A 26,090-nucleotide genomic window follows, 5' to 3' on the forward strand; every position below is an offset into this window, starting at 1 on the left:
AAAGGAAAACGGGATGCCTCGGCTCACCGAGAACGCTTGAATCGTTTTAAAGATTTGTTCCGGCGTCTTTGCTTTGGGCTGCACTTTTTCCTCTCTCTTCCATCCAGCGGTGCGTTGAGGTTTTCCAATGCGGCGATTCCCACTTCACTTGCCCTTGTTAAATTTACACTACCCCCCCCTGATTTAAAAACTCTCTTTGCACTTTATTTTTTTTTAACCACACAGTGCATGTGCCGAGTTCTCACCACAATATTTTATAGGGCGGAAACCCAAATATATTTATCCCATTAGAAAAACTAACACACCCAGATGTCACATAATCAATGATCACATTATTATGACAAATAACAATGAAACATCAGACAGCTGGTAATGCAACCAATTTGTCTCCGTGAGAGTCGCTAATGACGCAAAGCAGAATTGCGTGAACTCGCCGCACGGAAACTTTAGATTGTTATCGCACTTTTCATTAAAAATTAAAGCCCAATCAGTATCGTAATGGTCCTGAAACAACACGCTAATCTATCATCTAATCATTTCATTTGGCTAAATCACTAAGAGGTGCTGAGTGGAGAAAAGGCCGAGATGTAGATCGTACTGTTTTGTGAACAATGCAGTATAAATTGCTTTGGGTACTTGCTCAGCAGGTTCTTGTGCGGTCACAAAGTCATGATCCCCAAGACACAATACCTCAGCAATGATAAAATGTGTGAAATAGTGTACGTACAGTTTAAAGCAGGAAGAGAAGTTGTTGCAAAAACGTGCACACGTTGCAACCCGCCCTCACGATTTATGGCTCTCTAAATAAATCACAGCCGTTGTAAAAAGAATTTATGCCATTTAATTAAGGTTTCGCACAATTATCTTTATTTACAGCTGCGAGCAGCAGGCAACGAGGGAAACCGTGGCAGACTGGCAGTGGGAGCCAAACAGAGCTTGTTGTTTTAAAAACAACTTTGGTGAGTGTGTACAATTACCTGTTTGAATTGAGTCACAATTTTACATTTATGGAATGGAGTCACAATCCGATTTAGAATTCTATCAGCTCTGGTAGGTCATATCTGCTTTGGAAATAACATAATATATGATGGATTCATCTTTATGGTATCCTATTTTTGTTATCAACCAATCTTCTTCCCCTAATTTAAGAGAAGATGAGTCTTGCCTAATGAGATGTGGTAATGTGCGGCATCTTGGCAATGCGGCGTGAGATAATTGCATCAGCAGCGCCGCCTACTGGACGATTTAAAATGGGAGCACATTAGTTACATAAAATAACTGCAATTTAAAATTGTTCGGCACCATTAATTAATTATTTTTGGAAATAAATGTCTCAAAAATATTGCAGGCATCCATGTATTGCTAAATAATGAAATAAAAATGTTTTGAGATTAAAATTGAAAAAAAAACTCATGAAGGCAATATTAAAAAGAGCATTTAATAGTGTGCACTGTTCAAGTGCTGGACTGCACAGTATACTGCATAGTATATTTATTTTTTCCAAGTGTGTCCAGGAGAGGACGCCTTATCTCCAGTTTTTTTAGAATTGCCACATCAGTGTTTTCCTCCCTCTTCTATTTCTTGATGGTACATTTAGAAAACACTGAAACCATTTCAAGTAAATACTTTAGAATAAAGGTCCAGATAACTCAAACTAGACTAGACTCCGAAGCTGTGTTTGTTTTGTTGTGGTACACTACCGTTCAAAAGTTTGGGGTCACAAAATTGTTTGGGTGACCCCAAACTTTTGAACGGTAGTGTATATATTTATTTAGCTAATTATTTATAGATTATATATATAATCCTCTGTGTACATTATCTTATAATATATATGTATACTTATATTCATAGATTATATATAATCTTATACAAATATAAAATATAATTTATAATATTTAATTCATAATATTTTATTATAATAATATTTACACTACAGTTCAAAAGTTTGGGGTCACCCAAACAATTTTGTGACCCCAAATTTTTGAACGGTAGTGTAGGTGTACATCAACAGTTACTGTGAAAAAGAAGGAACATGAAATCTCAGAGGAATAGCGATTTAATGCAGTACAGATTTACTTTTCATTATGTTCCATATTGTTTGTTTGTTTAGGGTGCGGCTGGTCTGTCGCAGAGGGACTCTGAGAGATGCTTTTAAAGATTAAAAAGCAATTTAAGGTGAGTAGAGGGAAGAGCCGAAGGAGGTGAGATGACTCATCAAGTCGTAAATTCAGTACCGATGCACAATTTTAATGGTGAGAAATTCAAATGGAGCAGTCATCAATCAGTTCAATTCAAATCCTCTGCTCGATGTACCTCTGAGAATAATTGTCATGGTAAAAATATAAGCGCCATTCCTCATTTGAAGACATGTCCTAGATTTCTCTACCTGCAGTATCCTAGTTTTTTTTTTTATCCCCTCTCACATCCAGCATTGCTCCTCCTCCTAACATAATACAAAACAAAAGCTTTCAATCCCAAAATATTTTGCAGATTATGTATGAACCATCTTTGGCCTATATTGTCACATTGTAAATTCCCATTCCAGGAAGTGGATTAAATAAAACGAATGCCGAGCAGCCACCAAGCTGTGTAGTGATTTTTAATCTAGCTAATGTAAATTTGGCATCTGACCTTTCATTGCAATCTGTCAATTTTTTTTCCCCACAATAATATGAACTGTGCAATATAAAAGAAAATGACATTATGTATACAGTGCATGGCCAAATGTGTTGCATCACATGGTTTATCCACAGGGGGCATATCACGCCGTGTTAAAAAGCATCCACAGCAGTGGCGAGGTTGCACAGGTGATTGTAAAACACAGTCGACCTAAGCGATGGATCTGCTGAATGGCTCCACCGATCAATAGACATTAAGCTGTGTTGAACAGGTTGTGACTCCCTAAGGACTGTTAATCATCAAACACGTATAGACAACACATGAACACTACAATTGTTTTTAAAGGCGGAGTCATTCCGTCTACTCGTATACCATGTTTGAAAAAGCACATATTTGATATGTATTTTATTTATTCAGCAATACTTGCAGCATCCTATCGAGTTGTTGTTGTTGGGGATTCAGGCGGAGATCTCATTGATTCCACCTGTGCTGTAAATAGTGAGAATAAAAACTAATCGATTAATATTCTTATGCTTGCGAATATACTATTTATACATAGCTACCTTAGCGGTGCTTTGGGGGTCCCACATGAGATCATGTTTTGAGCATAACATATGTGTGAAGGCGACAGAGGTACGTGTCCTCTCCATGGGAGCACATGGTGCAGCTGTGACTGTCAACGCGTCTTTGGGGACGCTCCATTATTTACACTGTGTCTTCCTGTGACCCCGATAAGACATGACAGGAGCTACGGGAAGCTCATAAATTAAACAGAGGGGCCTAAAAGCACAAGAGGGGGAAGGTACCGGGGTGATGGCGAGGACTGGCAAAGACAGAAGTCTGCAGACGAGCATCGCGCACGGCCTGAGGCGCTGAAGGGAGGTGAAGCAGGAAGGAAGGGATGTAGGGAAGATGAGAGTTCTGTGAGGCTTTTGGAAAATAAGTAGTCAGAGGATGTAAGAGAAATGGTGGGGGGTGGTTAAGCAACAGCATGCTATTAGGAGGCTACAATGAAGCACACTGGGGGAAGAGGAATGGGCCAACTAGCAACAGCAGCCTTAATTTAGCCAGAGAGACATGAATCCCTTCCTGATGCACATAAAACACAGCAGCAAAGATGATGTCATACATTGAGCGGACAGTCAGCGGGGAGTGCGATGTCTCAGCTGTTGCTCAAATAGGCCGGCCGGCCGGCTTCTGGTGTCATCCGGCATGCTCAGACGGGATGGATGGGATAACCTCATTTAGACACTTACTCACTCATGCAGCAAAGCAGCATGCAGAAGCTGAAGGCCATAAAAAAAAGGGGGGGGGGGGGAGCACATCCATCGTATGAGTGAAGTAATACAATTTGACTAATGGCTCTTGAGGTCACGTGCAATTTGATGGATGCTCAGGCTTTGCCTCGCTTTGTGTACACACAGGAGTGGGTTGAAACGCGAAGGTTTTGCAAACACGTGGCGATTTGTCGAGCTCAATGTTTTGTTTGTTGTGATCCCATGACGCATATTTGTATTATATTAGGGTTTCTTTGTATTGGTTGAACAAAATCACAAAGGGAAATAGTATTTGCAGGCAAAATCTACTTATAGAAGCTACAAAAAACTAAATGGGAGGGGCATGAGGAAATTAGTTGGTGCAAAACATTTTTTATTTACATATAAAAAGTCTACACACCCCTGTTCAAATGCCAGATTTTGTGGTTGAAAAAAAAAGGGACGTAGATAATTATTGTCCTCCAACTTTCTTGAATTCCACCCCGAAAATTTTCTTCAACGCATTTCGCAAGAATAAACAAGTGAAGATTAATTAGGAGCACGAGGCTTCTACTCAGAAGCCAAAACACAAATGTCGGGAAAAAGCCAAGCAGAAGATTTGAAATTTAATTGGTGTAATAATAGCAAATTCTAATCCATTAAACAAACCCAAGCAGGCAGGATGAGCCCTGCGGCTGGAGATTTATAGATTTTTCTTCTCTCATCCTTAAAGATGCACACACACCAGTTTTGGCTTTAATGATATATGAGTATAGCTTTCTTTTTTGCTTCTAATATCCGTTCGCTTCATTGGCCCTTAGAGAGCGTCTTTACTTCACATCACTGATGGTAGATTAAGAACCCGTCCAGACATTCAGTGCCAGGGTGATATCATACCTAAAACACGGGCACTGAGCCATTTTCATATCGAGGAAAGACCTCATCCCAGACTTTCCACTCATATACCGTAATTTTCGGACTATAAGTCGCACCGGAGTATAAGTTGCACCAGCCATAAAAATGCCCAAAAAAGTGAAAAAAAAAACCATATATATGTACATAAGTCGCTCCTGAGTATAAGTCGCCCCCCCCCAAACTATGAAAAAAATAGTCCGAAAATTACGGTAATTAACACCCCCTCCCTTCAAAATATTATATAGATTGTCTTATAAAATGTGGATTTGTGAGCGTTCTAGATCTGAAAGTAAATTAGTCGTATCAATTTGAATAGTCAAATATGACTCCGACCCCGTGAAGCTTAACAGAGCTTGTTTTATCGATGTTGTCCATTAGTTGTAATTGTAGTCGCCCTTTGGTGTATCACTTGTCCATCTACGTGTACTTGAGTGCTTTTAATCCCCCCTGGAGTCCATCTGGACAAGACTCTTTCCCCGAAGTATGACAAAGCACAAATATGGAAATGCAGAAATGCATCCAAGCTTTTATGTTACAAAACGAATTAATGACATGTTAGCAGTGACATGACAGCATGCAAAGTCTATTATTAGTCATCTATTATTCTTAAAGCTCGATGTTGTTCAAAAGAATTCCAGTAGAAAGAAGCAGATATTTGACATTTAATATAATTTCAGTGTCATTCATCATTTCGACATCACACGCCAGTGCGACTGTAAACTTGCCTTTATCAGGAAGGACAGACACCACAATGACATTTAGAGACCTTTGTAAATGTTGCATAATTAAACAATCATGGTGAGAATGGAAATTGATAAAAAGAATGTAGAACCTTCAAAGTTGAATGCCACTACTTCATTTTGCTCATCAATTTTGGGTCGTGAAAATGAAGCTTCAAGATGATTCGCGAACCAGTTGTGTTTTATTGAGCTCTCCGTTCAACGTGAAGTTGTTATTTCTTATACCCCTTTCTTTGAACCAACAGTGCTTTCTAGAGGAGTCCAAAAATATAACAGTTGGTTCAAATTTGAAGCTTCATTTGAAACTTCATCATTAGGGAAATATACCTCAAGAGCCTTGGAGGTCAAATGTCATCATGCATGACTTCATGTGACAATTGAACCTCCCTTAGGTCTTGTTTTGAGCAAGGCTTCTGCAGTAAGTATCTCCTGTGACAAAGTTATGCTTGGAGTTGCCAGCATCCCTGTCAAGAGTGTGACTGAGCAGGACATGTGCTTCGCCAAGAACCCACCCCCAACACTTTGCTCATATGTGCACTCAAGTAGCAGCTGCAAACTTCCTCACTTGCCTTTTGAAGAAAGAAAGCTGAGGGGGGAAAAATAACCAGTATTACACGAATGGTCCAAGAAAAATCATCAATCATGACCAACATTATTCTTATTGTAAACCACTGAAACGTTTTTGCACAATTTCAATTTCCAACTTTCCTCCAGAATAAAATGATGCACTTATATGGATGTTAACATCGCACTAACAAGGAGTTGGAATAAAAACTAAATATTTTCAATTTATTTTAAAGCAGCAGCAAGATCGGATAATTAGGAATCCATAATACCGTAATTTTCGGACTATAAATCGCACCGGAGTATAAGTCGCACCAGCCATAAAATGCCCCAAAAAAAGAAAAAAAAAACATATATATGTATATAAGTCGCTCCTGAGTATAAGTCGCCCCCCCCCCCACCCAAACTATGAAAAAAAACGCGACTTATAGTCCGGAAATTACGGTACTGTTTAGCCTAAAATGATAGTGTTGTCGATATTAACAGGAAAACATGGTTCAAAACATGATCTCACTCAAGCAAGTGTTTTTTTAGAGAATTACAAATGACATATTCCATTTGAGCAATCTCATATGACATATTAAAGTTTAACCACCTGCTTGACATTGTATTGTGCACGGCATGAGCATAAATCATTATTTCATAAATCCCATGTTGGAAAATCACACCCTTTGCTCTCGTTAGTCATGCATTTGTCGCTCACTGGCGTTTTTAAAAATTTCATGTCAAGGCTGTGAATTATTCACTCTAAAATCTGACGTAACCAAGTGGACTCATACACCGCAGCAAATGTCTGACTGTGGACACACACTTGTGAGATTTAATCAAAAGAAGATTAGATATGATCAGTAGCCACGACATAAACAGGCTATTCAAGAATAAAATATTTGCTGTCAAGCTACGTTAATACAGCTGAGAAATCATTTCAGAACGTTTAAATGCGTTTGTTTTGTTTGACAGCAGAAAATAAAATCATGGTATTCAAGTCAAACCTTGATATTTTCATTCTCAGGTAAAGCTTACTCTCAAGATTCTTCAGTCAGTCAGGGAAAACCAATTATCCGCATCCTGTCCAAAATCTTATCACCCACATTTTGAGGATCCACAGCACACTGGCTGTCACATTCAGGCAGACTATGGTGACTAATGGGCCAAGCAGCAGTAAGCGTTTGTTTATTTGGACGTTTGGAACTCATTCTTCTGCCTCGTGCAAGAGAGGGTAAATAAGTCTCTGAAAAGAAAAACTGAAAAAAAACAGGAGCTCTCTGAATGTCCCATGGGAACACAAGGCTTTTTGCACATTTAGGCCCATCCATTTTTATGTCACATTTAGAGCCATTGCTTGCAAGCTGGATTGATAGATTAACATTAACTCAGAGAACACTGCAAATCAGAATACATTGATTTTTTTTCACTCGTATGTGTGTATCTTTTCTATTTTACAGATACATACATAAATAAATGACAATACAGCTGTAGCATTGTTTTCCGGTAATTATTGCCTAAATATTAATTATATTATTATTAATTATTATATATTATTATATGAATGAAGAATAAACACTCTTTGCTATAATGCCAAAATGTCCCCATCGATTTATCTTCATTAAAATCAAGAGTAATCCCCCATAAATCAATCAATAAATAAATCAATAAGTAAGTAAGTAAATAAATAAATAAATAAATAAATAAATAAATAAATAAATAAATAAATAAATAAACGAAATGCAGTTCAGCCCCGCTAGTGATCGCAGACTGCATGGATTGAAGGAAGCGGTGTCGCTCTGTGCTCGATTGGTTTGGTCTGCTCAGTGTCTAGAGGGGAGTGGGCGAGGGAGCGGAGAGAAAGGGGAGGGGGAGAGCGAGTAAGCCAGCAGCGCAAAAAAACCTGGAAATCAACGCAAACTTCGCTCCCGGAGCGCAAAAAATGTCCACTTGGACATAGCGATATGCTCGGGGTTGCCAACCAACTCACCGCGTCGTGAGTTTAGGCGACAGGAGCGGGTGGCTTTGTGGACAACGCTCGCGACGAGCGGACTCTGGACGCAAGAAAGCAAGATCAGTGGTTTAAAAGAGAGAGAGGGAGGGAGAGAGAGAAAGAGAGAGAGAGACGAGGATTACACACACAACAGTGACAATAAAACAACACAACGATAGTGGCGAAGGTGAGGTCCAAGCGAAGAAGCAGACTCGAGACTTGATGTTCAGTTTGGAAGACTCAACATGTGCTTTTACGGTGCGAACTTTAATCTCAGGAAACAATGAGGGACCTAGTCAAGAAAGAAGTCATCAAGTGTCTCGGACCTGCTAGCAATGCGAGGTAAAGCTAACGCGTGCTAGCAAAGTTAGCTTGTGGGCTAACGCTAGCTGACGGGCTAAAAGATATTTGGCTCAACTTTTGCTGTTGTTTCCCGGGAGCCCAAACACTGACGGAGCGTCGTAACAAAAGAGGGGAAGGGCGGGCTCCCTTTTGGACTTGTTCCCCTCTACGTATTTCCCCGGAACGATGGCAGCGGAGGTCAGTAGTGAGGAGACGGGCTCGGTCACGTCGGGGACGGGCGGAGGAGGCCCGGAGACTGCCCCGTTCCCTTGCTATCCCAGGTCAACCATAGTCAGGGCGGCGGATTTGGGACCTGTGCCAGCCCTCCGTCAACACTTAAACACATCTCCGGACTCGCTCCCAGACATGAGTGTGATCTATCCCTTCGCAAGTGGGGATATAAGCGGATCTGCCCTGTCCCTGTCCGCAGCAGGGAGTGGCGGAGGTGGACATTCACTTTTCCAGGGAACGAGCTCAGGGAACGTGGGCGGCATGTGCGGCTCTCCCACTTCGGAGGCACCGGCCTGTCGGATTTCACCCACATCCTCAGTCCCGGATTTCCCCCCACTACCGCCTCCACCTCCTCCCCCACCCTCTACAGGTAGCGGCGGCACGATAGATGAAAACGACCTGCAAGATGGGCCGGAATACGAGGAGGAAGAGGTGGTGTTCCCCCTCTCTGCACCGCCTACAAACCAGTGAGTACAATAACAGTAATGATGGTTGCAAATACACAGTTTGGGTTGGCAAAAATAGAGTTGGAGGACAGTTGTGAATTTGATATATTGTAACTTGATTGCCCTGTTTGTCTTGAAGATGCTTCACAGGTGTCGTCGGTTCGTGCAACACGGCTTGGTTAGGACAGACCATCCTGAGTGTTCATAAAATGAGGATTTTTTTTTTCATCATTGCTTTATTTCAATCCACCGATCTATAAACACTTTTTCTCCCAGCATGCATTTCTGCACAAACCGCATTGACTAATTGGAAACACATCGGCAGAAATGCTCAACTGAGGCCAACATGGATTCCATGATCTTTCAGACAAAGATCCAGTTTGTTTCTTCACATTCCCAATTAGTTTTTAGGGTCATTGCTGAAATGCTAACAGCCACGTCATTTCTTTCTAAAAGGGACCAAGGTGGTCCGAACACGAATCAAATTTTCACAAAAGACTTTTACATTATGTATTTCTTCATCCAGTCTGTCGCTTTAGCCGTGGATTTACATACAGAGGAGAGATCTTGACAGAAGCCCTCCGAGTGTTTCGCTTTGCCCCAGAATCGTCTTAAATAGTTTGACGCTGCAGCGGGATCCGTTCCGTAATCTTTTCTCGTGCTACTTTGCGCTGCTCAGTCTTTAGTGATGTCATGGGAAGATGACAACATCCAATAAGTCATTTTGACGATGCTTGTAATTGCTTTTCGTGACTGAACTGCACTTTGGACTTTGTCATCCATTGCCTTATCAGCTTACGCGATCAATATTTTTAACATTTGTGACTCATTTCAGAATGATTCACATGTTTTGCAACCAAAACACTTCCCCATCTCCGCTGTAAACACCGAAATGACTCGATAGCACTCATACAGCCTTGACATTCGTTTTATTCTCATTAGCAAAGTGCAGCGTTATGTCATTTTTGGCCTTCGTGCTATGAGATGGAAAAGCTGGAGTGCGGATTCAGATTTTATTTTGGGTGCCGCCCCGCCCTGTTGATGAGACAAGCAAGCAGGAGCTCCGGCATCCAACTGTTTCGATTGCGCCGCGAAGTCGACCGTAAAATTGACTGCACTCGAGATTTGACCTGAAACTACATTTTCGATACACGGATACGAATTTTTCTCTTGCTTTTCTAGTAGCACCATTTGGAGCGACTGTACGTTTTCACCAATCGAGGGCAAGACTGATGTTCAATTCCTTTGAGTTAGCGGCTCGTGAAGTGTATTTTAGAAGAGCGGACAGCGGAAAACATAGAAGTGCGCGTTGCACACTGACCGTGAAAAGCTTAACTCGCCACGTTGAACAGAGCGCCACGAGCGAGAGACCTTCATAAACACCTTCTGCGGCGTGACGATCATAATCTTGCTGTCTGCAAAGTCGAGCTCCAATCGGTCCCACAAGGGTCGATTGCTACCGCCTGGAGAAAGCGCCAGCTTAATGCCCGAGCTTAAGCAAACAACTCTGGGAAACCAGTCGTAGATTTTCAAGTTTCCACGAAGATTAGAGACCGCCTAAGTCAGAGAAGGGTTTCCCGGAGTTATTGAGGACTTGGTTTGAAGATGATTACCGCGAGTGGGATTGAGTTAGCAAATTTCCAAAACGGTCCACCTGTCTCCCTTTGGAGAAATGTATGATGTTGATGAGGGAGAAGCCTAAAGTTTCCATACATTTTCGACGCATTATGCAATGTCCTGCGGTGCCCTTCCAATCGGCTCTCTGCCCTGCCTTTTCTCTCCAGCATCCTGTTTTTCAACACTTCTCGGCCATTCATTGTAACCTTAACAGGATCCTCAATTAGATTCATTCATTTTAACTGACGGGCATATTAATGATTGTCTTTAAGCACATCACGGGAAGATGAGTATCTGCCCATGTGCATGAAAATGTGTATTGTGGGTGCCAAATTGCCACTCCCTACCATTTGTGTCCCACTGAGTCAGAAACCAATCGGCTGCATGCTGCTGGTTTCTATGGGGTGGGGGGCAAGGGAAGAGAAGTAGCCAGGAAAGTCAGAGGAGGATACGTACGAGCAACAACTGCAGGGCTACACTTTACTTGACTCTCCTTCATAAGAACGATTAACCCTACTAATGGATAAAAGAGCCCGTTAGTCAAAATAAATGCTGGAATGACGCTCGTCTTTGCGCCCTCGTCCCATTTCCGCGGACGTCGACGGGGATGAACGCATCAAGGCGACAGCGGCGTCGCACGCTCATGGCTTATTTGGATTTCAAGCCGCCTGGGCTGGGCTCCCCGTGTCTAAGCTCGCGGTCGACCACGCGGTAACCGCATCAGCTCGGGAGAGCACGGGACGAAGCGGAGGGAAATGCAGCAGAGGGTGAACTCATCGTAAGTGGGGCGTCCGTAAGTCGTCGCTACGTTACCGAGCAGCTTCCCTGACGGCACCTGCTGATTTGCTCCAGATTCATCTTCGACTCTTAACATCCGGTTTCTTGACTCCATAATATGCGTTACATCCTTCGAGTCGACGGGACGTTCACGGGACGATTTGTTACCATTCTGTCTTCGTGTATTGTCCCCCCCCCCACCCCCCTAATGAATCTTGGCAGCTCCAGTGAGACAACACGAATCAAAAGTCATGCAAACTTGACGTTGCCATTTCAGTACACAAGCATAGAGTTCACTGATGACTTCAAAATAATTACAAGTGCACAAGCTAATCAATTTATTGGCGATTGCCTAATCATATTTAGGGCAAGCATAGAAACTGTTGCTAATCCTTAAAATACCCGTTAACGAGTGGTGTGCACATTTAATACTCACAAATTGACGATTTTGATACTTTTGTTAAGTTGCACACAGGACGATCAAGTACCAAAAAGTGGGCCATATTTTTTCCATTTTTGCGTGAGACACCGTAGAATATTTTCTAGGTCAAGTCTACATGCAAACACAAAATTATTATCATTAATTCATCTTGAGCTGCCTTCGACTACCCATCTTGGTCGCCATTTCGTGTCCCTCAAACTCGCTAAAGCGGGCCCGCCGAGGTTACGGCCTTATTATTTCGTCAGATTCAATTTCAACACTCTTAAGTGATACTTGACAGCCAACAGGCAGTCAACCTTGCTCGCAGGAAACGCTAAAATGATCTGCCTTTTCATCTCGCCTCATGATAACATGACACTGGGCCGCTCCACATATTTCGGTGCCACTGCGCTGTGGTGGGTCTCCCTCCACTCTCATACACGACCTCATATCGTTAAAAACGTCCCCGTTCTGCTTTTGTTTAGCGAGTGGGGGGGGGAATGCAGAATGCATGACCTTCCCTTGAGTGGGCTGTCAGTCATGGAGAGAAACAGAACGTCACCGTGCCGTGCCGCTCGCTGTTCATGTTCAGACATGACGGGCATTCCTTAAGTCGAGAGTAGGGTCTATTCCTATAACCACCAGCATGGCTATGTCGCGTATCATTTAAGGGTGACTTTGGAAGTTGATGTATGAAAGTGGAAAATCACATTATTCCAAATTCAAAATTTGCAATGCAACCGGGCCATGAAATGAAGCTCACGCGTCGAAGGTATAATTTGTGTTCTTTAAATGTTACACGTGTAATTAATAGCGGTCATAATCGGAGGCAAACTTGTAAAGTGATGTGCTGAGTGCTGCTTTCTGACACTTTTTTTTTGTCTTTCCCCGTTGGCTCGTCCTTCAGAGTGATTTGCCACCCACCGTCCTCTTGGCTCCTTGCTGCAACTTGGCCCAACTCTTAAGCTGCACTTCAATACTCTTATCACTCCAAGCCCCACTTCACTTTCCTCCTCCTTGCTTGCAGCCGTTTTCTTTCCAAAAAACGACTCGCTGCTTCAGAACTACACGGGAGCCCTTTTAGCTCTCCTGTTACAAGAAGTGCTGCAGGATTAGTTTTTTTTTCTTCTTCTTCACCTGAATGGTTGCCCTTTAAGGCACTCGTGGTCTAAATTTGGATAGAGCATGTTCATTTTTTAACTCCGTTGAGACAGGACAGCCTCACCTGATGAAAATTTGAATAAGATTTCTAAAAGCCAGTAAGCAGGAGATCAAGTCGTCTTTTGAGGTTTTTGCTTTGGAGGACCGCTCGGATCTTTTCTTGCCGCTTTTGAATAAACGAGTTCGGTTTTCAGAATTGGACGTGATTTATTACAACCAACTAGTTTATACGTCTTGCTGTTAAAGTAATTGCGAATAAAAACAACCAGTCAGCAGCCACCCCTAAATCGCCTCGTTTGGTTCTCCCAGGTGGTACCATGGCAAGCTGGACCGAACCATTGCTGAGGAGCGGCTGCGCCAGGCTCGGACCCACGGCAGCTACCTCATCAGGGAGAGTGACCGCCGGCCCGGTTCCTTTGTCCTGTCTTTCCTCAGCATGACCAATGTGGTCAACCATTTCAGGTACGTTTCCACACATGGAAAATGGACACGGTGTGGCACGAGCTGTAAAAAAAAAAAAAAAGTTACACGAACGACAATGACTTGCAGTAGATGTCTTCGGATGTAAATAAAGCATCGATCATATTTTCCACCGGTCATTTGGGAAACCACAAGGGATAGCGTCTTAGGTCCAATTCGTAAACGCTATCACGTCGCTGGCTAGTTTGACTTCACGTATCGCGCAATCATTTTGCCGCATTCGATTGTGGTTGGAAAACCACCGAAACTGAAGCGACGATACGGCAAGGAGCTATAGTTTCCGGCGGACGATTTTCGTGTCAAGCTGACGCTAGTTGTGCGTGAGAATGTACAGTGTTACGCAATATTTCCTTGTATTGTCTCCTTCAACTCATCTTAACGACGATGATTTACTGTTTGTTTTCCGACTTATATTTTGTGCCCCGGACAAAGTATGCTGTTCTAATTTCGTATCAATGACTTCATATATTTCACTCATTGCATTAGTGTGAGGCCATAATGTAATTATTGCCGGGGAGGGGGCCCCTTTAAATGAATTATAAACATCAGGTTAATTGCACAACTTCAAATGCTCGGTGCAGTTTAATTTAAACGCAATCAAAGAACTAGCTGGAATACATTTGTAGCCTTTTTCTTTTTTGGGGGGGGGGATACACAATTGCAAACTTTTTTATCGTCTCCCACATTTCTGCCGAATATCAGCAAACATTACTGTGATGATGGAATACTTGTTCTCATTGTTTTGTGTTTTTGTTTCAGGATAATTGCCATGTGTGGGGACTATTACATAGGCGGAAGGCGGTTCTCTTCCTTATCCGACCTTATTGGTTACTACAGCTACGTGTCTTGCCTGCTCAAAGGAGAGAAGCTGCAGTGGCCCGTGGCCCCTCCAGAGGTTCGACTGAAATATTGTTGACATTGTACGAAAATATCCGGAAAGCGCTAAACTACATTCATTCGACACTTGACATTTGGTAGAGCAATTTGAGGAATTTGCATAATGATTCGGGAGAAAATGTAGCGTATTGTAAATGTCACATTCAGAAGGTGAGAGACCATAATTGCCTGAATTTTTCTCTCTTTGTTTAGCCTGTAGAAGACAGGAGGAGAGTAAGGGCCATACTGCCATACACCAAAGTGCCAGATACTGATGAGATCAGGTAAGCATTCATATTCAAATTGCACGTAGGGCAGAAATGTGCAATGTGGTCGAACGGCTGAGCACTTCAAATGTTGCTCAAGCCCGACCTCTACTGGTTAGTTTGTGCTACATCAGAAATACCAGGAAGTGGGCCGTGGTTAGTGGGGATGATTGCAACCAGCTCCATTTTACGTGACATAGTCCCGCTTACGCAACCAAACTATGCATCTCCAGCTTCCTGAAGGGAGACATGTTCATCGTTCACAACGAACTGGACGACGGCTGGATGTGGGTGACCAACGTTCGCACGGAGGAGCAGGGCCTCATCGTGGAGGATCTGGTGGAGGAGGTGGTAAGCGGATCCGGCATTGACTCGTTTTATTTCATTGCAACTCTAAGAGTAGCAAAAACAATCCATTCCAAACGTTATACACTTTTTACAACAAAAAACGTTTTTTGACAACTTTCAGTGCCGGGAGGAGGATCCACACGAGGGAAAAATGTAGGTTTTCCGATCACGATTATTTTCTGGTTGCCATTTATAGTTAAATGTGAATAAACTGACCAATATTATTATGTATGTTGATCCTCCCCAGCTGGTATCATGGAAAGATCACAAAACAAGAAGCCTACAACCTGCTGATGACGGGTAACTCTTTTCTTTCACTCCCACACGCCAAAGTTGTTTTTATCAAAAAAGTGAATAATGACTCTCGTGCATAGTTGGCCAGGTGTGCAGTTTCCTCGTGCGGCCGTCAGACAACACGCCTGGGGACTACTCCCTCTTCTTTCGTACCAATGAGAACATCCAAAGGTTTAAGATCTCTCCCACCCCTAACAACCAGTACATGATGGGAGGGAGGTACTATAACAGGTGTGTGGCCGGAAAAAAAACGTACGCTCGCAATGATCACAATTTAATTTCTCCTTTGCGCCGTCGTGTCCGGTAGCGTCGACGACATCATCGACCATTACAAGAAAGAGCAGATTGTCGAGGGTTACAACTTGAAAGATCCCGTTTCAGTCCAGGTAGTGGATTTCAAATGATATAGCAATGATCTTGGTGTCCGGTTGTAACTTCTTGTTTGTATTCAATTAGCACCAAGAACAAGTCATCACTGACACGGTGGACGGGAGAGAAATTTACAATACAATCAGGCGAAAACCAAAAGATGCGTTCTACAAAAACATTGTGAAAAAAGGCTACCTCCTCTTCAACAAAGGTGTGTTGCACGAATGGTTTTTGTCCCCCCCCGCACCAATGTCTCGCCGTGGGGATGATTTTCCTTTTACTTTGAACGCTTCCAGGTAAAGGCAAACGGTGGAAGAACCTCTATTTTATCCTGGAGGGTAACGATGCCCAGCTCATCTACTTTGAGAGCGAGAAAAGAGCCACCAAACCCAAAGGGCTGATCGACCTAAGCGTGTGCTCAGTATATGGCGTTCATGACAGCCTTTTTGGCAGGTATGTTCTTTTTTTGGTGAGGCTGTTTGGAGAAAGTATTGCGTATTTCAATGCTCTTCTTTTTTTTTTTTTATTGCTCATTTTCAGGCCAAACTGTTTCCAGATTGTTGTCCAGCACTTTAGTGAGGAACAATACATTTTCTACTTCGCCGGGGAAGCTCCAGAGCATGCGCAGGTAATAAGACCTCCCGAGTCGTCAAGCACTTAGTGCTAAAATATTTAAATATATTATATAAAATATTTTATATTTATAAAATATTTATTTATAATAATAGTGTTAATAATATATATATCAATAATATTTATTTATAATAATATTCTATGACCTTTTTTTTGGGACAAAGTTTCTTGTGATTTTAATGTTTTTTCTTTCTGTTCCAGGATTGGATGAAATGCCTTCAAACGTTCTGCAGCAATTTAAGGAAGACAACTCAGCCCACCTCCAACAAAAGGTTGAGACAGGTATGCGAGAGTGACTGCTCCTCACCTGACAGAAACCATTTTGAGAATCGGTGAACGTATTTTACAAAAAAGACAACGCAAATGAGTTAGCATCTTATTGTTTGAAGTCTGAGCTGGTCCCTTCTATCTTAGGTGAGCAGCCTGGTGCTCTACGTGGAGGAGGCCCATAAGCTGCCGGGGAAGTATTTCACCAACCCTTACTGCAACATCTACCTGAACAACGTCCAGGTGGCCAAAACGCACCCGAGGGAGGGGCCCAACCCCGTCTTCACCGAGGAGTTCATTTTTGAGTGAGCCCCCCTTTTCACGCTTCACATTGGAGCGCCTTGCCTACTTCATTAGAAATCATCGCCTTTGTCTGTTTCCAGCGACCTCTCGAGTGAAATCAACAGATTTGAGATCAGCCTGAGCAACAAGACGAAAAAAAGCAAAGAAAGCGACATCTGTACGTGCATCCGTCTGTTTTCGACGCCAAATGTAGCCCGCCAATTCTGTTTGTTATGATTTCATCTTTCCAACATTTTGGTTCTGCTCTTCCTCGGATGCCGCTTCTACGCCGTAGTATTCATGCGTTGCCAGCTGAGCCGTCTGCAGAAGGGCCAGATGATTGACGAGTGGTTCCCTCTCAGCTCCCACGTGCCTCTGAAGGGCATCGAGCCGGGCTCCTTACGAGTCCGCGCACGCTACTCCATGGAGAAGATCATGCCCGAAGAAGAGTACAGCGAGTTTAAAGAGGTCAGTTCCACTGCGATTCACTCTTAAGTGCTGTAATGACCACATGTGTGTCTTCACGTAGATGATCCTGCAGAAAGAGTTCCACGTCATCTATGCTCTGGCGCACGTGTGCGGTCAGGACCGCACCTTACTGGCAAGTCTCCTCCTGAGGATCTTCAGGCACGAGAAGGCCGAAGCCCCTCTTCTCAGGACTCTCAACGATCGAGAGATTAGCATGGAGGGTAAGGAAGTGGGAAGAATGCTTTGCATAATCAATTTGGATCGAGCTAACTCTGCTTGCGGACAGATGAAGCCACAACGTTGTTCCGGGCGACCACATTGGCCAGCACACTGATGGAGCAGTACATGAAAGCCACGGCCACGCCCTTCGTCCATCACGCTCTCAAGGACACCATCCTCAAGATCATGGAGAGCAAACAGTCCTGTGAGGTAAAGCCAACGTCTCTACTTATACCGCAGCAATTTTTTTTGGAAATAACCATTCACCACACACATTGGTAAAAAAACGGAAAGATAAGCGACACAATTATTCATATTTCTACCGAAGCGGCCAATATTCGCACGGAAACTGTAAATAAATGATGGAAATGCAATGGTTTCCATCTCTCCCATTTCAAGTTGAACCCCTCCAAACTGGAAAAGAATGAGGATGTCAACCTGAACCTGGCTCACCTCCTCAACATCCTGTCAGAACTGGTAGAAAAGATCTTCATGGCTGCTGAGATACTACCACCGTAAGCGCACCAATGAAGCGCCTTTTCACGTTTGAGCTCGGATAACACGAAGGCAATGTCTCAAAGGGGCCCCAATAAAACTCTTATTGTTATCGTTCCAGGACGCTAAGATTCATTTATGGCTGCTTGCAAAAATCTGTGCAGCAGAAATGGCCAACTAATACCACCATGAGGACCAGAGTTGTAAGGTAAATACAGTTTTCTTGCTTTATTATTGCTGATGAAAATGAACTTCTTGCTGCTCACTCGCCTCGTTGAATTGAAAACAGTGCTTACAACACGGAAAGAAAAATAACTGGATTTTCACACGTCCGAAAAATGGAGGCACTAACCTTTTATAATGTTGCAATTACTTAATTGGTCGCAAATAAAGATCTCAAGGCATTCAAAGATAGTTTGCTTTTCATAGCTAAGCTAACCATTTGTCTCCCTCACCTGTCTTTTGTCCTCCAGTGGTTTCGTCTTTCTCAGACTCATCGGTCCCGCGATCCTCAACCCGCGAATGTTCAATATCATTGCCGGTGAGCAGCCGTCCAAAGCCACACACACAAAGCGCCCGTCAATAAATTCGATTGGTCGTCTAGCTCTTTGAGCGTGTTTTCATTTCCGTTTAATGAATGTCTGAACGTGATTCTAATTTCCTTTCTCTCCCCTTGCAGACCCTCCGTCATCAACAGCCGGCAGGACCCTCACACTGGTGGCAAAGTCCGTTCAGAACCTTGCCAACCTTGTGGAATTCGGTGCTAAGGTATGAAACCGACCCAAAACGACATTGTGTGATCGTCTGACATCGTGTCGTCGTGTCCACACACAGGAGCCTTATATGGAGGGTGTGAATCCCTTTATCAAAAACAATAAGCATAGGATGATCATGTTTCTGGATGAGTTGGGGGTGAGTACCATCTAATTTTTTTTATTTTTTTTTTTTAAAACAGCACTTCTTGGCGGAGGATAGCCGCTGTCGCCAATCACACACTTTAAATATCAGACTCTTCACACGTTGGGACTTTCTTTGCAGAACGTTCGTGATCTCCCCGAAACCACAGAGCACTTTAGGACGGATCTGTCCCGAGACCTGGCCGCGTTGCACGAGCTCTGCGCCACGCACTCAGACGAGCTTCGGACGCTCAGTAACGAGAGGGGGGCTCAGCAGGTGAGACACGAGTGCTGAAACCAACGTATCTGCTGTAGGAAGGCAAAAAAAAATGAACCGGTGTCATTTTCTTCCTGTTCCAGCATGTGTTAAAAAAGCTGCTGGCCATCACAGAGCTCCTCCAACAGAAGCAGGCTCAGTATGCCATGTCCAACAGCAACAGGTAGTACCGCATCACCACCGAACCCCCCCCTCCCCTGCATCTTACTTCACTCCCATCTCCCCTCCCCTACGACAAGTCTCCGCCACTGGGGGGTGCCGCACTGGGGAGACTTCGCATGTTCTACCCTCATCTCCATGGCAACCCCATCCACCGCCCACCATAACGTAGGTGTCGGATAGTCCCGCCCATACCCATCCGTGTTGTCCCATTCACCATGAGAGCTATGCAACAACAGCTGAGTACAAACAATGCACCAGTGACTGACAGCTGGCTGCACTGGACCCCCCCCCCCCCCCTTTTTAGAACTGTGTGAATGATTCCAACTTTGGGTACAATCGGTTCCCTTGCACATAAGGGACAGTGTTTTGGATTCTGAAAGCTTTCTCAGTACCCGCCATGCTTTTCTAGCACAAATTGCCAAAGTGTACCCTCTCCCGCTTCGTATGAGGAAACTGACATGAAGAAGCTTGTTGAAACTGGATTGCGAGCGAGGATGCTTTTATACTGTAAGTAGTGACTGACTTTTTAAGTTTGTGACAATGTAAGGCGAAGCGCTGAAATGAGCATGCTTCTTTTTGTTTTGTTAAGTTTTCTAGATTGAATCCAAGTCTTTGGAGGAAAATGTCTGGTTATTTTATATAAGAATAAACTCTCTTGCTGGAATCATGAGCATTTAAGAGAGATGAGCTGAATTATTCTTCGTCGGATTGTACTAGCTGTTTTAATTGGTTAAGATCTTTTTTTTTTTTTCTCCTCCAAAATTTTGCAATCGAGGCAAAAAACAATCTGAGAATGCAAAGTGTTTACAACAGATTTTTTTGGGGGAAAATAGTACAGACTGTATCAGACATGCATGCACTTATTAAACTGTTTTTTTTTTTTAATAGTTGATGGGCTTGTTCTTTGTCATATTCAAGACAGGGTGTAAAAAAAAAAACATTTTATTTCGAATGCACAATGACATTTTGTCACGACTTCAAATTGGTCACTTTGAGGACGATTGGTCACATGAGGTCTTCATCCGACCAATCCTGTGAAACAAAACAACACATGAAGACAAAAAGCTGATTTGGAACCATATCAATTCAAAACGGAGTCTCACCTCTTCTTGTATTCGCGGCTCTTTCGCCACATGGCCTTCCTCCTCGTACCCCCGCTTGCGTTTGCTGCCACACAAAAAAAAAACCAGTTGACTGTTGTTGAGCTCTGATCAGTGTTGTGTCCACACATCTTCCATTTCCATTGATGCAACCTTAGATCGTAGTTTTCATTAGGAGTAGTTGTTCCCCCTCACTCCATCACTCCATTTCAAGTAAGTACATATATAGACTAGATGCAGTGTTTTCCAACCTTTGAGCCAAAAAATACAATGTGGTGTGCCATCTCGTGGTAGAGCATTTAGCTGTCTTCATAAAACGCGACCATAGATTATGGATGATTGACACCGGTTGGGAATCACTGCACTAGAGTAGCGACTCCCACCCGCGTATTGACAGCGTGTACCTTCCACTTTATCTTCCAGGACAGAGTGCACCATCATGTCACTGGCAGCCGCCATCCAGGTCATGTGAATTCCGTGGAATCACACCTGAGAGTCAAAGTGCTGGCCAGAAAGAGCCTAGGCCTTGTCCGGGGGCCCTCGGGTTATTTCTCAGCATGTGGCCTACTATCTCCATAGTTCAAATGCAATAATAGCTGCCCCCCCCCCCCCCCCCCCTACTGAGATGAGAGCAAGGGGGTGGGTGGAAACACCGTGGCTGCATATGTCAACATTTTACTTCCAAAGCCTTTCCCAAAATATGCTATAGACACTGTGTTGGAGCGATCGATGATGGACCTGAGCTACGTTCAGCTGCAGAACTGTATGAACTCCCTTCCATGGATATGGACATAAAGGGGGGGGGGGGTGAAGCAGTAAAGTAGCATCGTTTGGAGTCGTCAGGGAATTTGAACGGGAGACTACACAAGCCTTAATTCCCCTTTGGACAAACCACCCACGACACTTGTTACATTTTTTTTTAATATGCTGCTTTTGGCGATAGAGAATCAAAATGTGTTTGTATGACGTAGCTAAACGGCAGAACGGTAGTCTTGTTTAGGAGACGTGTGTAACTTGTCTTGTGCATGTGTTGATCCTGCTACAGAAACGCTGTTCTTCTCAACTAAAGATGTCGGCGCGTTGATTGACCTTTTCACTTAAGCGGGGTACGCGCGTACTGATGTCGAGACCCGACGGAAAATGAAAATACAAGGAGCTCGAGTCACGGTTTTAAACTAAACCAGCAAATCCAACTCCATTCTGCCTAAACGTTAAATACGAGTAAGCTTGACTCTAATTTACGTCTGGTTAAAGTAAAATGGCCCACTGTAACATTTTGCACATTTAATAATATTGCGTACCACTAGAGGGGGCAATTGTACTGAAGATCTTTGCTCTAATCTCGAATGCCGTTTTTCCATAGTTGGACTATGTAGCCACATTAAAAGGAGCGCTACTCGGGCCCGCTTTTAATTCCGTCACGACAAATGCCAGTACGCATGTACCCCGCTTCATCTGCAGTTTCTCACGTGGCCCGCATCACCACATCTCTGTTGTCTTCCACGCTAGGGTTGCAAAAAGGGTGTGTGTGTGTGTCATTTCCTATAAACTTCTAAAGAAATGGAAGATACCTCCACGGAAAGCTTCCAACTGAAACTTCCCCACACCTAGCACGCCTTGCTGGTCCATAGTCTGGCTTTGCCTCCTTGTCTGAATTTGTGCCTGTCATGTAGGTCAAAGTGTGCACGTAACGATACCACAGACCTCAACGAGCGAGGGAGGGAGGGAGGGAGGTAGGACCACCACCGCCGTCTGCTGTCCCACCAGGTACGGGAGACCCGGCGGCGACGCCACGTGCCGCACTGTACTTTCTTGTTCTTTCATATGCTTGATGATGTGTTCCTTTTTATTTTTCTACCTGAAACTCGAACCTTTTTTGCATCTTAGATATGACAACCTAGTCAAATAAAAACAACAGTTGTGACATGACGCAAACTCAGTTCACTCGCTGTCGCTCAACACTGAGCCATGTTTGTCTCTGAGATTCCACGCAGGCTTCATTTTACGTCAATCAAGATGATCCTTACTTGCTTGAACTTGGACCCAATTCCGCGTGGATCCTCGCCAGCTTCTGCTTGCAAGCCATCACCTCGTCAGCTTTTGGAAGTTCATATCGTTTCAGGAGGCTTTTGATCCCTGCAGCGGAAGTGTGGCGGTTTAGTCATGGAGAAGAGGCAACATCGCCATCTTGTGGACGGGTTACTCACGTCTCATGGAGTCGTACATCTTGGACAAGGCCTCTTGCTCGCCCTTGAGTCCCAAGCATTCAGTAAGGTAGCTGGAGAACAACACATTGTTGCATATATTTCTGATGTAAGAACTTTGAAACCAAAATTGACTCCCATGTCTCAAAGCGGCCCACCTTTCTACGTTGAGCCCAGCTCTCGAAGCACTGCTCAGAATAGCAGTGAGTGCAATTTGCGAGGGGGAGAAGAGCAGCCCCGCGTCAGTCATGGCTGCATATGCCAGGAAGTCATCCACGTTCTTCCTCAGAGACTCTGGGTTCTCCAGGGTATGGTATCTGGTCTGGACAGTCAGAGTTGAGATAAAGCGGGGAAACTGTTTAGTTCTTTAAGTTCTATTGTATTTGTTTCATTTTGGGAGCGGGCCCACCTTGAGGTCAATCAGCAGCCCCTCCAGGGGTCTATAGGGGTTGTGGACCACCAAGTGAAAGTTGAGTTGCTGGATGAGCAGCAGCTCGTACTCCAGAATCTGCTCCGAAGCACGTTCTTGTTCGGCCGGGCTCTCCTGTACCAGGTTGCCCACGAACTGGCTACTGGATACGTTAAACTCTTCCACCTTGCAGGCTAGATAGGCGCACGTCAGCCTGAAACGGAGAAGAAAGCAAAAAGACGTAAGAAATGACGAACCCCGTCCTGCTCCTTTGAAGAGCGCTATAGTCTGCCACTAACTCTTGACAAAGCAGTAGTAAAGTGTAAATCTTTGCATTTAAAACAAAAAAAACTATGTCAGCAGCCACTCACATAATAATCTTTGGATGGTACTCCATTAGAGAGTTGTTCATGTAGAATCTTCTGAAGTACATGATAGCCGTACCCTGCGTGCAAAACAATTTACACGGTCAACTGGAAGTGATGAATCTCATTGCACGTATCCAAATAAACGGGTTCACTGTCATTTGTTCTAAAATGGAAAATACATACAATAACAGACTTGGGCATTGCAGGTTTGAACACATTGCAGAAGTCCAGCAGTGTCCTTTCATAGTTTCGGAAGAGAACTTCTTCTTCGTGACGGTCCAGGAACATGGACTCACTGAGCAGGTGCTGTGGAGACGCACAACATGAGGCTTGGTCAAATTCAGGTAGGCAGGATGAAATTGCAAGATTTGTGGTTTTATTACTGTAATTAACCTTTCCGCTTTCTTTTATCTTCTTCCTGAACTTCTGGTTGGCTTCATATCTCAATTGTTCCAACTCGTCTTCGTTGTTAAACGTCCAATATTTTCTTTGTGAACTGTTATGGAACATGGCTGCAAGAGAAGACGTCACAGCAAGTAAGTTATCATGTATTGCGATACGTTTTGCAGATATAGCAAACAAAAACATTTTATTTTACAGCCTTTGTTACCAGTGATAAAAAAAAAAACGAGAAACAAATTGCTTAGCTGTTGCGTTTATTTGTTCGTGTGCAATGGTTTCGAAGCATCGTTCAGCTACGGTTGTCGTGCATGTTAAGTTACGTCATCTCCCAGTAAGTCCTACCTAATACTCGAGATTTAGAAAATAAATATTTACCCTTGACGACTACAATTTGTCAGATAGCAGCTCGTTTGCATCCGTTAATTTCATGAAATGGCTTGCATGTGATGATAGTCTCATGTGTTTACGTCACACCATGTCGTCGCTTGCTGATGACGCTACCGTAATGCTGATTGGACTGCGCATCAAAAATCTTATTTTTGTTCGTTTTACCGTCTGAATCTAATTCTTTTATTTTTATAATAAACATTGACACACTAAAAGATAGAAAGATATATATAATATTACTCTATAGATTGCACTTATCACCAATATATTATTTACTGTGTTTTTCTTCTTCTTTACAGTTCACTACTCAATGTACCTTTTGGTCCGTTTGCACAAAACGTGCATTAGTTGAACCAGCATGCGCTTGATCAGTGATCACAGGCTGTTTGAAACGTCGCCACTCAACACCCCGCCCGAAATACCGCACACCGCAATTTGCATAAACAGGAGTCATTTATGAATAATGAATGCACATGCATTCAGCAGAAGCCGCTCATTTGCATACCGGCACGAGCTATGGTTTGATTTCGGTGCTCGGTGTTGTTGTCCTTAACAACCCTGCCTGCCTGCAACCACAAGTGAGGAATTACTGAGCTTGAACGGGTATGTGTTTTCTTGGAGAAAACAAACAAACCCCAAATTTCTTGTATTCTGCCATTACAAGTTAAGTCTGTCTGTGTAATGCTTGTTCGTGGGAGTACTGTGCGCGTTTACCCCAACTCAGCCCTTTGCGCCGTTCCTGCATTGCATAAACATAAGGAATCATGCAATATTGATGAGATCATTGCAGCGCGTGTGCGCGTGCGTGCAGGCAAGGATACTTTTGAAATAAGGCCAAGAACTGGTACTGGTACTCGCCCATCCCAACTTAGTGGACACATTAAGACCGAAAAAATAATTATTAGCTTAAATCATAGAACAATGCAGTTGTTATGAGACTTTTGGGGGGGCCCTGGAAATCTCGGGCCCTAAGCATTTGCCTGTTTCTGCTGGATGGCCAAAACTGCCATTGTGTGTGTGTGTTTTATACTCTCGCCAATGTTTTATGGGAAACTGTGAGATCACTTTGCAAGACAGGGGCATATTTAAACCAGCACTCCGAAAATACCACAGGTGATAAATGTAGTTATGATGTACTCTATTTTTATTATTATCAATGTATAATATGATCCTCAAACCCTGCCTTTGGACCTATCAGGGACCATTTCAGGTGTTATAAAGTCCTCTTAGGGCCATATGAAAGGAAAAAGAAGATTGAAGCAATGTTTATTATTATTATACAGTGTATTATGAATGTTGGTCGAGTAAATGTTTTGGGGCTGTTTGTCTGTGCTTTCGTTCTTAGAATTACAGGCTCCTCCTCTGCCTTGGAAGCTTGCTCTTATAGCTTGTTTGAATCTGTTTTAAGTGTTCATTTTGTGACACGTAATGAGTGGTGCCTCATTTCAATTTGAAACGCATTATGTAAAGTAGGTACGGTTGACTGCTGCATTTTTTTTTTTCATCTCTACATTGTGTCTCAAAGATGCAAGGTCGTTATCTAATTAAGTTAGTTAATATAATAGGTCTTAAAAATACAAATATAGTTTTAAACTAATTTTCCTAGTTTTGTCAATTTTATTAGGACCGTTATTTTGTGAATGCATTAATTCCGATTATGTTTCGGAGTCTCACTTGAGTTTCCGTCATAGATTCGCCCCTGCTGTCATATTCTTGATTTTAGTGCCTCTTTAGTGAATCAAGTTAACCTCCACCTTGAATGGTGTCTTTGCTGGCATATGACAAACCCTTTCATGCACAAAATATGAAAAGATTGCAATT

The 26,090-nt window shown here is 43.2% G+C and overlaps 2 protein-coding genes across 4 annotated transcripts; one reads left to right on the forward strand and one right to left on the reverse strand.

Annotated features, from left to right (window-relative positions):
• The first annotated feature begins 7,947 nt into the window (after positions 1-7,947).
• LOC133153955 (ras GTPase-activating protein 1-like) lies at positions 7,948-22,624 on the forward strand. 3 transcript variants are annotated; one of them, XM_061278304.1, is made up of 26 exons: positions 7,948-9,112; positions 13,377-13,529; positions 14,307-14,442; positions 14,637-14,707; positions 14,923-15,040; positions 15,159-15,190; positions 15,285-15,337; positions 15,412-15,562; positions 15,639-15,717; positions 15,788-15,911; positions 15,997-16,153; positions 16,241-16,328; positions 16,535-16,615; positions 16,748-16,905; positions 16,984-17,060; positions 17,178-17,350; positions 17,412-17,571; positions 17,637-17,779; positions 17,969-18,084; positions 18,186-18,272; positions 18,538-18,605; positions 18,744-18,832; positions 18,899-18,976; positions 19,103-19,237; positions 19,321-19,400; positions 20,923-22,624. In XM_061278304.1, exons 1-26 carry the CDS (start codon positions 8,601-8,603, stop codon positions 20,969-20,971), a joined length of 3,168 nt encoding a protein of 1,055 aa, XP_061134288.1. In that variant the 5' UTR covers positions 7,948-8,600; the 3' UTR covers positions 20,972-22,624. The 3 variants fall into 3 exon arrangements, with proteins under 3 accessions (XP_061134288.1, XP_061134287.1, XP_061134289.1); XM_061278303.1 differs by lacking the exon at positions 20,923-22,624 and adding an exon at positions 19,477-20,286; XM_061278305.1 differs by lacking the exons at positions 7,948-9,112; positions 20,923-22,624 and adding exons at positions 11,449-11,486; positions 19,477-20,286.
• ccnh (cyclin H) lies at positions 20,326-24,384 on the reverse strand. Its single transcript, XM_061278306.1, has 10 exons — positions 24,258-24,384; positions 23,874-23,992; positions 23,664-23,786; positions 23,484-23,557; positions 23,113-23,326; positions 22,862-23,025; positions 22,707-22,777; positions 22,527-22,635; positions 20,503-20,566; positions 20,326-20,431 (listed from the first exon to the last, which is right to left on the reverse strand). Exons 2-10 carry the CDS (start codon positions 23,988-23,990, stop codon positions 20,405-20,407), a joined length of 963 nt encoding a protein of 320 aa, XP_061134290.1. The 5' UTR covers positions 23,991-23,992; positions 24,258-24,384; the 3' UTR covers positions 20,326-20,404.
• Between the last annotated feature and the right edge of the window lie 1,706 nt (positions 24,385-26,090).

The sequence above is a fragment of the Syngnathus typhle genome, linkage group LG5 (genome assembly GCF_033458585.1).
Source record: "Syngnathus typhle isolate RoL2023-S1 ecotype Sweden linkage group LG5, RoL_Styp_1.0, whole genome shotgun sequence".
Classification (NCBI taxonomy): Eukaryota; Metazoa; Chordata; class Actinopteri; order Syngnathiformes; family Syngnathidae; genus Syngnathus; species Syngnathus typhle.